The 13,178-nt window shown below is 38.5% G+C and overlaps 1 protein-coding gene across 23 annotated transcripts in view; it reads left to right on the top strand.

The window, feature by feature from the left end:
- The window catches only part of LOC134820776 (DNA-binding protein RFX2-like), a 37,315-nt gene extending 27,546 nt beyond the window's left edge, over positions 1 to 9,769 (top strand). For 6 of the 23 annotated variants that reach the window (XM_063831373.1, XM_063831372.1, XM_063831366.1 and 3 more), the window contains 14 exons: positions 1,645 to 1,777; positions 1,994 to 2,175; positions 3,291 to 3,389; positions 3,516 to 3,664; positions 4,589 to 4,647; positions 5,551 to 5,711; positions 5,997 to 6,148; positions 6,292 to 6,389; positions 6,539 to 6,688; positions 6,896 to 7,104; positions 7,326 to 7,479; positions 7,672 to 7,760; positions 7,989 to 8,104; positions 8,507 to 9,769. In XM_063831373.1, the coding sequence (XP_063687443.1) occupies positions 1,645 to 1,777; positions 1,994 to 2,175; positions 3,291 to 3,389; positions 3,516 to 3,664; positions 4,589 to 4,647; positions 5,551 to 5,711; positions 5,997 to 6,148; positions 6,292 to 6,389; positions 6,539 to 6,688; positions 6,896 to 7,104; positions 7,326 to 7,479; positions 7,672 to 7,760; positions 7,989 to 8,104; positions 8,507 to 8,700 (1,945 nt within the window). In that variant the 3' untranslated portion in view covers positions 8,701 to 9,769. Of the gene's footprint in view, positions 1 to 1,644; positions 1,778 to 1,993; positions 2,176 to 3,290; positions 3,390 to 3,515; positions 3,665 to 4,588; positions 4,648 to 5,550; positions 5,712 to 5,996; positions 6,149 to 6,291; positions 6,390 to 6,538; positions 6,689 to 6,895; positions 7,105 to 7,325; positions 7,480 to 7,671; positions 7,761 to 7,988; positions 8,105 to 8,245 lie in introns of all 23 variants that reach the window. The other 17 variants (XM_063831378.1, XM_063831381.1, XM_063831371.1 and 14 more) reach the window with 4 other exon arrangements.
- The last annotated feature ends 3,409 nt before the right edge of the window (positions 9,770 to 13,178 follow it).

Below are 13,178 nucleotides of genomic sequence, written 5' to 3'. Positions count from 1 at the left end.
GTTATCTAGACATTAGCAGGAGTCTCTTAAGTCCGTGGAGGGTATATTTCGAGGTTCCTGAGCTGACTCTTGTGGTTGAAAATGAAGTTTTCCCATGAAATTTATGGTGCACGTGTGAATTATCTCTTCGAACTTGAGTTAGTTATCGGTTTTATTGATAAGATAATGGGTAATGGGTTCAACCATGTCTTCTTCAATATTGCCATGACCTGGTTTCTGAGACTTGGTAGCCTTGTTTTGTGACTTTTCTAGCAGAACTGTCTACTTTGGAGTGCCCTAATTTTTCGATGCTTCCCCCCCTTCAATTAGGTCTCGATTGTCCTGCTACGATTAAATTATTTAATTGTAAAGTGCCCCTAAAATCTTTGTCTGTAAAATATCCCTACTGAGCGGGAGGTGCCAGATTCCTTGGCTCTGTGTTTCTTCCTTTTCTGTATTATGTGCTGAATTCTTCCCCTTTCACACGTGCAAAGTCGGCAAACAATCGTTATCTCTCACAGCTCGTGATTCAGCAAGTCGGGATTAATTCTATTTTGGATACTGTATTTGTTGATAATTGGAAAATTCAATCGGCAAATTTGATCGTAATAATGTCAATTATACCCATATAATATCTCGTGTCCATGCTGCACGTTAAGTAACTTTCTTTCATATGCCTTCTTTCCTATCTTTAGGAGGTCCTTGGAATGCTGTAGGAATTCCTCTCAATTCCCGGTCATGTCCCAAGGCTCAAATCATTTCCACTTGGAAGCCATTTAAATTAATATCTGCAAATAGGACCGTAGAACTGCCCTGCCCCTAAATTAAGTTTTCAAATTCCATGATCGTGTGCTCTGAAAAGTTTGGTCCCACTCTCATTCCTCATTCAAACTCCCACACCCAGGTTTATGAGCTTATGTTTCTGATGAAATCCAACTTCAAGTCTGTTTAATGGATTATGTTTCAAAACAACTTTAGAACAATCACTGTTCCATGCCCTTCACTGATCCCGTTACAATGAAACAAAATCCATGCAATGTGGTATTGGTCATGTGACCATCTACACAGGCAGAGCTTTTAACCTTTATATATCCTGCATGACAAATGGCTCTTAATGAGCCTTTGGAACAATAAATCCCAGGTTGCTTGATATAATGATACATATCCTGCAGCTCAAATTATTTCACCCTTAGAATATTTTAATTTATTAGCGTCTTCTTGGCTGAAGGGTAACAAGGGCATGGTCGTAAGGTGTGTCTTGAATCATAGCTCACTGCCATTAAGACTTGCTTCTCTCGCAAGGTGGTCACACACAACAAGCATACCGAACATTCCGTTACGTTATCATGGAAGAACCAATAAAATTGTCACTATTAATTGCCTCGTAAATCGTGGTAATATGTCGTATGTGATCCTTACAATATTGTATATAATGTATAATTTGGCGCCTGGCCAGTTGCCAGGTTTTAGTATCGGTTCATTCAATATTCTAATATAAAGGCACTCCACGCACCGTAACCTTATCTTAATTCATCTATCCAAAATTCGAAAATACGTAAAGATCATAACAATTATGAAACTTTAAAATGTAAGATTTAACGGAATTTTATTAATTACAGGGACGATTCCACCCTGGACCCAATCTAACTCCTCTTCTCTTTTCAGTCACCAGAATCAGTACTACGACAGTTACGGTAACTACTACGACCGTCCCCACCCCGGATACCACAAACTGGACTTTCCCGACATTACATCTCAGAGAAACTCTCAAGCTGCTATCAGAGCTGCACCTGTCACGGTACGTGAGGTACTTGCCACACTGGCGATACAACCGCGGAATTTAGAAACTTTGGGGGTAAAATTGAGTTGCAGTTCATTTTGTTCTAGCCCTGTTCATTGCCATATCTGGAAGTGGCAATAAATGTTTAGCACGGTTAACAGAACCTTACGTGCTAATTCTGATCTGTTTAAAGTTTTTGTTGGTTCTTTCAAAACTAACCCCCCATTTGTCCAGATCACCTGGTTGATGGCTAACTACGAAGTTGCTGATGGAGTATCCTTGCCCCGGTGTCTCATGTATTCTCACTACAAGCAGCACTGTCGTGAGCACAAGCTTGAGCCTGTTAACGCTGCCTCCTTCGGCAAGATCATCCGCTCCATCTTCATCAACCTCAAAACCAGGCGTCTTGGAACCAGGTAAATCTACTTCCGTCCGTTTTTTTTCAACTAGCTGCTCAGGATTGGTGCATTTTTTGATAACATCTGTTGATTTTGTCCCCGTATAGTCTAGAAACCAAGGCATTTTATTCGCAGACGAATCATTTCTAATTGTATTACCTATTTATATTGGTACCAAGTTTATCATCTTCCGTTCATTTTCGACTAGCTGCTCAAGATTGGTGCATTTTTCGTTTTACCATCTGTTAATTTTGTCTCCGCATAGTCTAGAAAGAAAGGCATTTTCGTCGACGAAAAATCTTTTTTAATTTTATTATGTCTTGGAACCAAATAAATGAACCTTCGTCCTGTTAACAACTATCTGTCAGAAAACCGGTGCATTTGCCAATTTTAGATATCATCTGTTGCATAATTAATAGATATTGGTATTATCACCGTACCATCGTGGGAGATGGGTATGGCAGCAAAAGCATTTCGTTCGAAGACTAATAATTTCTAATTTGATTACGTTGAACCTTTCACTTTTTCAAATTGGTCTATCAAATTTACCTTCACGTTCGTCCTTTTTTAACTAGCTACTCAGAAACGGAGCATTTGTCAATTTTTGATATCATCTGTTGCATAATTAATAATCGGTACTGTCACGTACCATCGTGGGAGCTGGGTATAGCATTTTCTTCGAAGACGAATTGTTTTAATTTTATTACGTCGTAACGTCGCGTTGGGCCTTTCACTTTTTCAAAATGGTCTATCAAATTTCCCTCACCTTTCGGAGTCTGACTGTTACAAATTGTATATGTTTTTGGGATCACTGGCCTTATTGCATTAATTTTCATAAAAAACGAATTCCTTTGATATTATTTAGTAAATTAGGTAACCTGATAGGACTGGAAACTTTGGCGTTTTACGTATATAATGCGTTTTTACCAGAGCCGCTGGTGATTTGCTAAGTAAAATTCCGATTGAATGAGAATTCCCACGATTTTGAATAATATGCATAAGTTTTAGGCAATATCTTGTTGCAATGTTTGCAAACAATATAAATGGTTAATTAGTTTAGCTATCTCACCTATAATGTCTCGCTAAAACTTTTAATGTTCGCAACAATAATTTAAACCAATTTTCTCTCTCAGAGGTAACTCGAAGTACCATTATTACGGTATTAGGATAAAGAACGATTCCATCCTCAACTCTTACGGCGAAGAATTCTCCCACCCCAACCGTTCCAAACAGTAAGCTCATCATATTTATTTAAAAAATCAGACAATTTTCAGAAGTCTTACAGAATATTGTTTCTTATAAGATGTGATGGTATGAGTTTGAGGTTAACATTTCCGGAAAAGTAATACATGTCATAGCATTTCCAGGATAAGCATTCAACCGAACCAGCCAGAAACGGTAACCTGTACGGAAAACTACGAGAACCACATCAAGTTTATCGGAGTGCCACCCAAAGTTTTCCCCAAATTTCAACCGCTAAAAATCCCGGAGGGAGTCGATCTACCTGGTGAGTACCTTTATCAGGGTCCAGTTTATTGGCTTTGTTTGAAGTACTAGACAAACCCTTTGGTCCACTGATAATCTCATTAACCGGAAACTAGGCACAGGATTCCTCCGAAATGGACACTATATTACGATTTATTGAAAAGTTTCCACGTTTCTAATGGACTCTATAAATTCGAAAGTAGTGTTGATAATTGTCCTAGATTTGCAACGTAACACGCTACCCACCATATTAAATCACTCTTTTCATCTTTGCTGCGTGACCTCCCTCGGTAAAATTTAAAGAGATCCAATAATTCTATCCAAACCAGACTAGAGTGTGCCACGGAGCGACCGTTTCACACAAACTTCAGAAACAGTTCGCATATTATTCATTGTAGTGGATCACTACTCAAGCGTTTTATCATCCTTTTACTCTACGGTGTTACATGGTGTGGTCCTCGCTAAATTCCTCCTGAAAACCCCACAATGGTCATTAATTAGCCGTTAAATACCTTCACACCACGGTCAATCAATCTAGAGAGAGTGAGCGAGAGAGATAGAGAGAGAGAGAGCAGTGGAAATACAGGACATTGAATCAGGGAAATCACACCATCACAACTAGACTGGTGAATAGTCTGCTGGGTCATAAAAACTTTAGATCCCATTTCCCTGGCACCTACTTGTACTGACTCTCATAACACGTAAAAAGTATGTGTTTGGGAAAGATCGCCATGATTTGCTTAAACCAGTGTAATTGCTGCACACTTTAGAAGGATGGTTTTGACCCGTGAACATGTCACTCGTCTATTCATTATCTGTTTAATGCGTCTAAACTAATAATATATCATGACTCATGACTCACGATATTGATTGTTTAAATCTTCTTTAAATAATGGACGCCTTTTCGTGCTGCCACCTTAAGTTTTAATCAAAAATGTACTTTCAGAAGCAATATCGGTGGAGGACGTAGAGCATTTTTCGTCATCGTATCTGAATCACTGCGTGGTAAGTACTTTGCCTTGCTTACTATGAACGTACAATATCGTCATCACGTTAAAATGTTAGCGTGGATTTTTATACCTGCGTTAAAAACAAGATGAGTAATTCATGGCGCGAGTTAAAATTTGTGTATAGATTGGAGCCGCCCTATTGTGATCCAGTGGCGTAACGAAAGGCCCTGCTGACCCCGCTGTGCAGGGGGGCGCCGTCTTAGGGGGGCGCCAAATCGTCGTTTGAATGTGGGACAATTTCGAAAACTTAACTAAAGTACTAGCAAAATTGCGCGTTTTGCTCTAGATACACACTTTTTTAGAGATTTTACCGGCGTATTCTTTAAAATCCCCTAATTTGCTCAATTTTAGGGAGGGGCACCAAAAGGGGAGGGGGCGCCAACAGGGGGGCGCTTTTTCGGCAGGGGGGCGCCAACAGGCAACGTTACGCCACTGTTGTGATCCATTTTCAATGGCTAAATGGGCAGATACGATACTAGGTAGTGATAAATAGACGGATATACATTGTTTTTTGTATGAAAAGTCACGTTGCTATGTACATGATTGGACATAGCAACGCGCGCCAAGGTCTACCGAAAATTTCCCCCGAATTTTTTGGCGTTTTCTAACAAAAGGATCTCATTGTGAGCATTTAGTCTCAAAATTTCTATGGTAACGCGCGCATTGGGTGCGCGTTTTGAATTCATTACGGAGTCTCATATTACACTTCCTCATATTTCGTGTGTGGTATTCTGTATCGATTGTACGGTTTAGTTAGTTATTACTGGGCTGAGTATAGTTCCTGTAAACTGTATCTACTGCTCCTATACAAAGACTACGACAGCACTTCCTTTTTTAAACCGGAAATTAAACGATTTTGTACAAACGAATTGCAATAAACATTGTTATTGTCTTCCAGGGTATAGTGTACGCAGTTGGTCTGCTCAATTTCCCTGAAGTTGAGGGTCTCTGGCAGTCCTTCTGGCAAGGAGTGGGTCTCACTTCTCAAGCTTACAAGAACAAACTCTGTAAAGAATACAGGAAAAGAGACGACACCTCCGGAGATGAGCAAGACGAGATGTAAGTGTTTTACTCTAAATAGTACTTGTCGTTTCATTGAAGATTTAAATTTGAATACTTGGTTGCTGAGCAAGTATCAGTAAAACTTCAAACCCCAGACTAAATTAATACCGGCACAACCGAAAGTTGCCGGAAATATGTTGATTCGAAATTTTAATTTAAGTGTAATTATGTTGTCGCCGATAATGAAAACCCGAAATTAATATGCAACGGTTATTGATTGGTCCAGGGGTTTCTGTTCATTATAACAGTGACTTCATACGAATAATTTTTAATTTTCCACAGTGCCGTATGTGACGATAAACACGTATCAAAAGAGGTTCTCCATCCTATGTGCGAGTTTGTGTGGGTTCAAGAGTGGGTCAAAGTCATTGACTATTCTGTCTATCAAATGCTCATAGATATTGTCATGCCTGATGTCCTTCATCCTATTCCAGGTGACTATTTGGTTAAACGTTTATAATCATTCAGGGCTTTTTGCATTGTTCATAATGAGTTCATAATGAGACACTTGTTCAAGCCCGTTGAAAAATTAATGAAACACAAGTTTCTCGGATAATTTAATGTTTACGTTTTGCAGGTTCCTTGACACAGATGATTCGTAACTTTGCCAAGAATATGGAAACAGTGATGTTACACGCACTTTCCGGATTGCCTGTCAAATTCCTTCAAGCTAAGGTATGGGATAGTACAAATATTGTTAAAACTTAACCGTTGTAATGTTTAACCTTGTTGAAACTTCCCAGTAGGACACAATTTCATCTATACTATAAACTATTCTAAAGTTGAAATAGTTTGATGTCCTAATAACCTAATAACTGTTTCAGTGTGTTGCTGCCAACGCATTCGCGCAGACTCTCCGACGTTACACTTCCTTGAACCACCTTGCACAGGCTGCACGTGCTGTACTGCAAAACTCTCATCAAATCAGTCAGATGTTGGCTGATCTGAACAGAGTAGACTTCACTAACGTCCAGGTAACAGCGCAGAACAACCAGAAATAAACCGTTTCAAACACCCCGTAACAATAAGATAAAGATTGCCCCATAACCAATGGTTATGGGTTATTAAAAATATCTAAGGGTTTATAGTTTCTTTTCGCACATTTTCTCTAAGAGAACAAGTTTAAATAGCTGCTGCCCTTATAATGCTCTCTTCTAGCGCTAAACCCCGTCCCCTTCTAGGAACAAGCATCCTGGGTATGTGGATGTAGTGACGCGGCAGTCGCAGAACTTGAGAAGAGCTTCAAAGGAGCATTGGAGCAGCAACAAGGACTGGAGGGATGGGCTGCCTGGTTAAAGAATGTGGTGGATCAGCGGCTGGCACCGTTCACTAACAAACCCGAGTTCCCCCAACATGCTAAATACTTCCTGCTTAATTGGTCATTCTACTGGTACGTACCGGGCATAACTAGATTGTTTATCCTCCTTATAATTCTGGTATACATTGTATTAATCTATTATAGAAATGATTTTGGAGATGATTTATCTAATTATGACAATTATCTTTATCTTGTCATTTCAAAATCATTTCCCGGATCTGGATCTGCCCTTCACCCAATAAGCTACTGATTTTCTGCTAAGAAACAGAAAACCTCACCCTATGCCCCCTCAGTTCTATGGTGATCAGAGACCTGACGCTTCGCAGCGCCGCTAGTTTCGGCAGTTTCCACCTTATCCGGCTGCTGTACGATGAGTATATGTACTACTTGGTTGAACAGCGGGTTGCCAAGTTCAGGAACACCGATCCAGTTGTGGTGATGGGCGAGGTTTGTTGCTGCTCTAGTTGCTTCTTTTTTGTAGTGTCTAGTGATGGATTACTTTCCGGAGACTTATCAGTGTTGTTTGATGGTTACAATTTTATCATTTCCAGTTGACCGTCGTCTGGTGATTTGTAGTTGAATATTTATATCATCTAATTTTTCTATTTTGCTTTGAATTAATCCAACAAATTATTTCAGTGTATCACTTTGCACCAGACGATGATAAAGAAGTGCGAGGAAGCATCAAAACAAGTCTTCTCTGAACACACTCAGCCCATGGAACCTAGGTAGGAAATTAAGACTATTGAGCTGAAATTTTTCAACACAGTGGTGATGACTGATGACATCGATAGGAAATAAATAACTGACCTTTCTGCGAGAATCTTCTAGTTTTCCATCGATGTAAATGTAATTTCCAACCTATATTTTCTTATTTGAAGCATGACCTGATCTTATTTCTTACCTTAACCCTTAAGATTTAAATATAAATTTGAATCTAATAATTTAAATCCCAGTTCGTTGAGTACGCCTGGAAACTCCTCCTTATACCAGGGAGGCGATGACGGAGATGAAGATGACAGCTTCGACAGTGAGGATGATGACAGTCATCAACTAACTTCCCTCGATACTGGTGAATATTAGCTCATATTTTCATATCAACATCAATTACCCTTCTACTGTTTGTCCCACAGTTAGCTTCGCCATTTTAATGTCATTGATTTCACGTGATTGGGTCTAAAACTAAAAGTTTTAAAACATGAAAATATTGTAGGTTCCAACCTACTGTGCCCTAGATTTGACCGTAAGTGGCTGAACAACGTTAAGCAATTGTCTCATGAATATTATGTTATCTCTTGGTCATATAACGAGGTGTCCTTTTGTTACTCTCACAAAGCTGAATGTTCGTTGTCAACTGCACTAACAAACAAGCGTTGCCATAACAGACACTCTCATAGCTAAGCTGATCAACCCACTTGTCTTGATATATTTGTACGTCATTACACCAAAAGTATCTCTATAATCATTAAAGTAGCTGTTTCAGGTAAAACCATCCCCTACCTAAACAAAGACTCAAAGACTTACAGTAAAACAACTCGTCCTGGTTCCCACGAGCACGTGCAAGTTAAAGTCGAGCCGCGCGATCACTCAAACAGCGCATTCAACTTCGACGAAACGGAAGAGGAACACACAGCAAAGCGGCCTTGTGTTGGCAACAGCATGGGATGAAATGAACATGTCTCAAATCATGTCTCACGCGTTACAGGTCACGCTGTGCTAGGCACGTGACGTCATCAATTGGACTCCATTAATTCAGAGCAAGATCGAGTTGTGTTTCTTTTTAACTTTTGTAAATGTCATTTCGTACCCTCGACGACCGGCCACTCATTCCAGTAAGCTGGACTAATTATAATAATCTGCTAACATACTGTTGGCTTATATTATCTGGTAAATTGAGCTAACTGTAACTACTATCTACTAGCGAAAACGTTAGTTATTTGTTATCCAATTAACAAGTTAAACGGTTAACTTCACTTTGAAATTGATGTTTTGATCGCAAAACCCCGAAATATATTATATGATGTACAGAATATTGCAGAAGCAGAGAAGAAATTTCGCGTACAGTTTTATGAATTCTGGACATTTTTAAGGTATGTAGGTTCGTAACACATGTCAGACATTGATTGTCAAGAACTTTTTATTGTAGTTTATGTAGTCAGCTGTTCAATCTTCTTTTTTTCAACAATCTGTAAGATGTCAGAAGTTATTGCGGATTTTTGTTTGTCGTAAACAAGTTCCTTGTCTATCTGTAACTAACATATTCTTCCGACGGGAAATTATGATAAATCATCTTTTATTTTTGAAAGTAAGATGAGTTTATTAGTCACGTTTATTGCTAAATTATGCTCTACTTAGCATTAAACAACTTTTGGAAGCATAAATTATAATGCGTTTATTAAACGTAACGTAAGAACGCGATTTTGATGAAAATTTTGTTTGGTTATATTGCAATATATCTGAGATGATCTAGTTGCAGTTGTTAACTTACTAATTTTTAGGATAATATATACTATAACACGTGTGTCGATATAATTACACGATAACTACCCACCTTTAGTATCTGCAAGATTTCACTATCAGAGAGAAATAAGCTTTTGATGTGTGAACTTATTGATGAAAAAACAGTTGAATGCATTGTTCGTGTTACGGAGTGATAATTAAGCGTTGGGAAGTTTTTGTAATTTGAATTGTATTGTATACATAACCATTATGTGACTCCTAATTTTTATCTCTGAAATTGTTGTTTTTCTTGTTTAATTATAAAAGACAAACGGGAAAGAAATAAGAATTCAATTCTGGATTGGTTGAAAGATTACTGCTTCATTTGAAACAGAAGTTTGACAGCTATGATCATCACAGCTATGATCATCTGATGATGCTCCTACTAGTACTATATTAATCAACTCCTACCATATGCAATATATCTCAAATTCACGTTTAGACTTGCCATTTATATCAGAAACGCTACTAGGGCCTCCATGCAGCGTCCAATTGATGTCCGTTCAAATTAAGTCCGATAAGGTACTAGTATTCTATTTAATAATAATAGTAGTTCATATTATGTATGCATGTAGATTGTAGAGTGTAGAGTGTAGACCAAGTATATCATTTTTACTCCGGCGGTCAGGAATGACCCTTCTGTCGGGCCGTTCAAACATCAAAAGCGTTAATTTATAATCTAGATAATTACCAAACGAAGCAAGGTTAAACTTAAATTGGTATAGACTTGTCCCGTAGTTCCGTGTGATTGCTACGTATAGACGGATCGGGAGGTTGCGGCTTGTGTGACGGAGTTAACTTAAATTTAATATGATTAAAATTACTACAATTATCTCTGTATATATCTTAGATACGATGACATTAAATCAGAGTCAAATCTTTATTTATAATCCTTCTTACTTTGTCATTTTTATGTGCCAACATAAGATCGAAGATTTCTGACTTATTTGTTATTTAAAAAAAATTTTCTGTTGATATGGTACAAATATTACTATTATTTATAATAAGTATAAATCATTAAGTGGGTGGGCATGATAAAATAATAAATATTGAATTTGAGTTGGCTCAAAATTATAATTTAATCATAACTATTCATGACATCATCCCATGTGACGTTCTGCACTGATCCCAATACAATGACAAATTCTGATAACAGTGTTGGCTCCTTTGACACTTGAGAGGTTAGGTCCAAGCTTTAAGTTCTAAAGATTTGAGTTCCAACGCCAATTCAAATTTGTAACACTAACATCAAACATGTATTAACTTAAACCATACTTAACAGCAGTCCATTATTTTAATATAAATATCTCCGGGATTTCGACGCGGGATCATATTATCACTCAGCCCGGCCCGCTGTTAGATAAACATCTCAAGGTGATATCATCCCGCCCCGGAAATTTGTATAAACCCGGCCCGCTTTTTAGTCGTAACTGATGTTTATCATTCAATTCTCCGACTTACAATAATCAATGATACTGCTGATTAGAACACGATAATAGTAGAACAGTTAGATGCGCGATCACGTGGGCGCGTCACGTGCGTACCACGTGCCACCAATAGCATACGCCGAGTCTATACCACGTGACACGAAAGCGCACCACGTGATATGAAACATCGTAACCGTCCACTTCTTTTACAAGCAAATTCCTGGGAACGTTGCCAAAGCAGCTAATTCTTGGAATTTCTCCAACGCGTGGCGTGAGAAGTTGGCGACTAGCCAGCTACCCTTGTCCGTGCCCTAAAAATAGTATTGTTTTGCTTGCTCTCATTCCAGCTCTTGTTCCTGCTAACGTTCAAGCTATTGCTCCACTATGACAGATCGGTTTGACATTCAGATTGATGAACTGCTTATTTATTTACTATTTTATCACTCTCTTCTAAAGTATAAATCCCTTGTCGAAATCGCCGGAGATAATTATAATCCATAAACACTTCACGCTCAGGGCTAAATAAATGTAATCCCTCAGCTGGCGCTTCGGGATTACATATTAACACAAAACTCGTGCGCTGCGCGCACTCGTATGTGTTTATCAGATCATCCCGCTAGCGCGGGATGATCTGTTATATAAACCCTTTGCGTGGCGGGTTTATGTTATTATAATTTGTAATAAAAACTACCAGTACACGCTATTTCTTAAACTTTTTCGTAATGTAATTGTTGACACACGTTGCAACACCTTTTCGTGCACGGGAGAGGTTCAGGTATATATAACGTGTAGCAAGTCTGGTCAAAGTAGTGTTTCCATTATTAATATTTCACTAGGAAACTTAAGCTGTCTTCCAAGATCAAATAAAACCCCCAATGTCGAACTCAACTCCACTCAGAATACCAAACCCACGACTATCCTTCTTATTACTCCCTCATCACGTTATTTAGTTATAGACGTAACGTAAGCTTCTTCGTTAACAAAAGCTTTTCTGAGGGAAATTTGCATGGTACATTCAGAGTTTTTAGGTTCCCAGACACATTTTGAGGAGGAACGTATTGTCGTATTCTCTTGCTGGAAGTTGTAACGCCTCAATGATGATTTAATATCGACGTTGATGCAGACATCAATGATTTCAGCGGGTATAGGACACAACTCACAAGGGATCTCCAATTTTCTTGCCCTCCGCCCTCCAGTTCTCCACATTGATCATATTTATCAATGTATTAATGTTGTTAATATTAAATAATTATTTGTCCTTTCTATCGGCTTGTTTGATTTAGAAAATTGTCCGATCACTTTACTATTCACTTTATAAATCAGACGTCACTAATCGACAGACGTGAGTCACCGCACCGCACTTTTTTGGTTGGAACTTACACTAAGGTCTAACTCTTAGATGACATATAATTTGCAGGCTCAATGAGCCTATGTCTATGAGTATGAGCTTAGTTCACAATACCTACAACCTAACAACGCTTAATAATTTTGTTTTTCTAGTGGAAATTCCAGTTTCTCTGTTGAAATTATCCTGATAATGTTTCGAAAAGGAATTTACAAACCTATATTCTTGTCTAGGGCCCCAGCTCGCTTGGAAGTAAGTCCCGGTCATGCTTTACAGGTTTATCTCGTCACTCCCTGGCCCTGCAGATAGTTTAAACGTATCTAGATAACCGTCTAACATATTTCTATAAAGACCATATTTTGGCCAACTACTCCAAAATTAAGTCATATGCTGCTTCAAGGTGCACGCTTCGCAAGAAAACTTTATTAAGTCAGACTCACTTCTTTTCATTGAATAGGAGCTACTGTACGTTACCTCTCTTGCTTTGTGAAGTAACGCATAATAGCTCCTATTCTATTCCACGAAAAGAAATATATTTCTATTAGCACAATGGGCACCCGCGTCATTGCATTCATTGTTTAAAATGTGAAGTAACCAGGACACCAGGACACCAGAGCTAAATCTATACAAAAAGGGCAAGTCTTTAAAGAAATGTCCTCACGTCCCATTCATGAGCTGCATTTGGCATTTAGCCTCCAGAGTTAGAGCAAAAGCTTTCCTACCTCGTACAGTAGAATTTCCTTTGTTTCACCGAGAACTAGGAATTGTACCTTGACATCATTTGTTTACGTTAGCAACAAAAAACAATGAAACGTCGCGTGGCGCCCGGTAGGGATTTGAGTTTATAAGGACAATTCTTTAAGTAAAAACTCAGA

The sequence above is a fragment of the Bolinopsis microptera genome, chromosome 9 (genome assembly GCF_026151205.1).
Source record: "Bolinopsis microptera isolate Bmic1 chromosome 9, MBARI_Bmic_1.0, whole genome shotgun sequence".
In the NCBI taxonomy this organism is placed as follows: Eukaryota; Metazoa; Ctenophora; class Tentaculata; order Lobata; family Bolinopsidae; genus Bolinopsis; species Bolinopsis microptera.
This window is presented reverse-complemented; position numbering and strand designations above follow the sequence as displayed.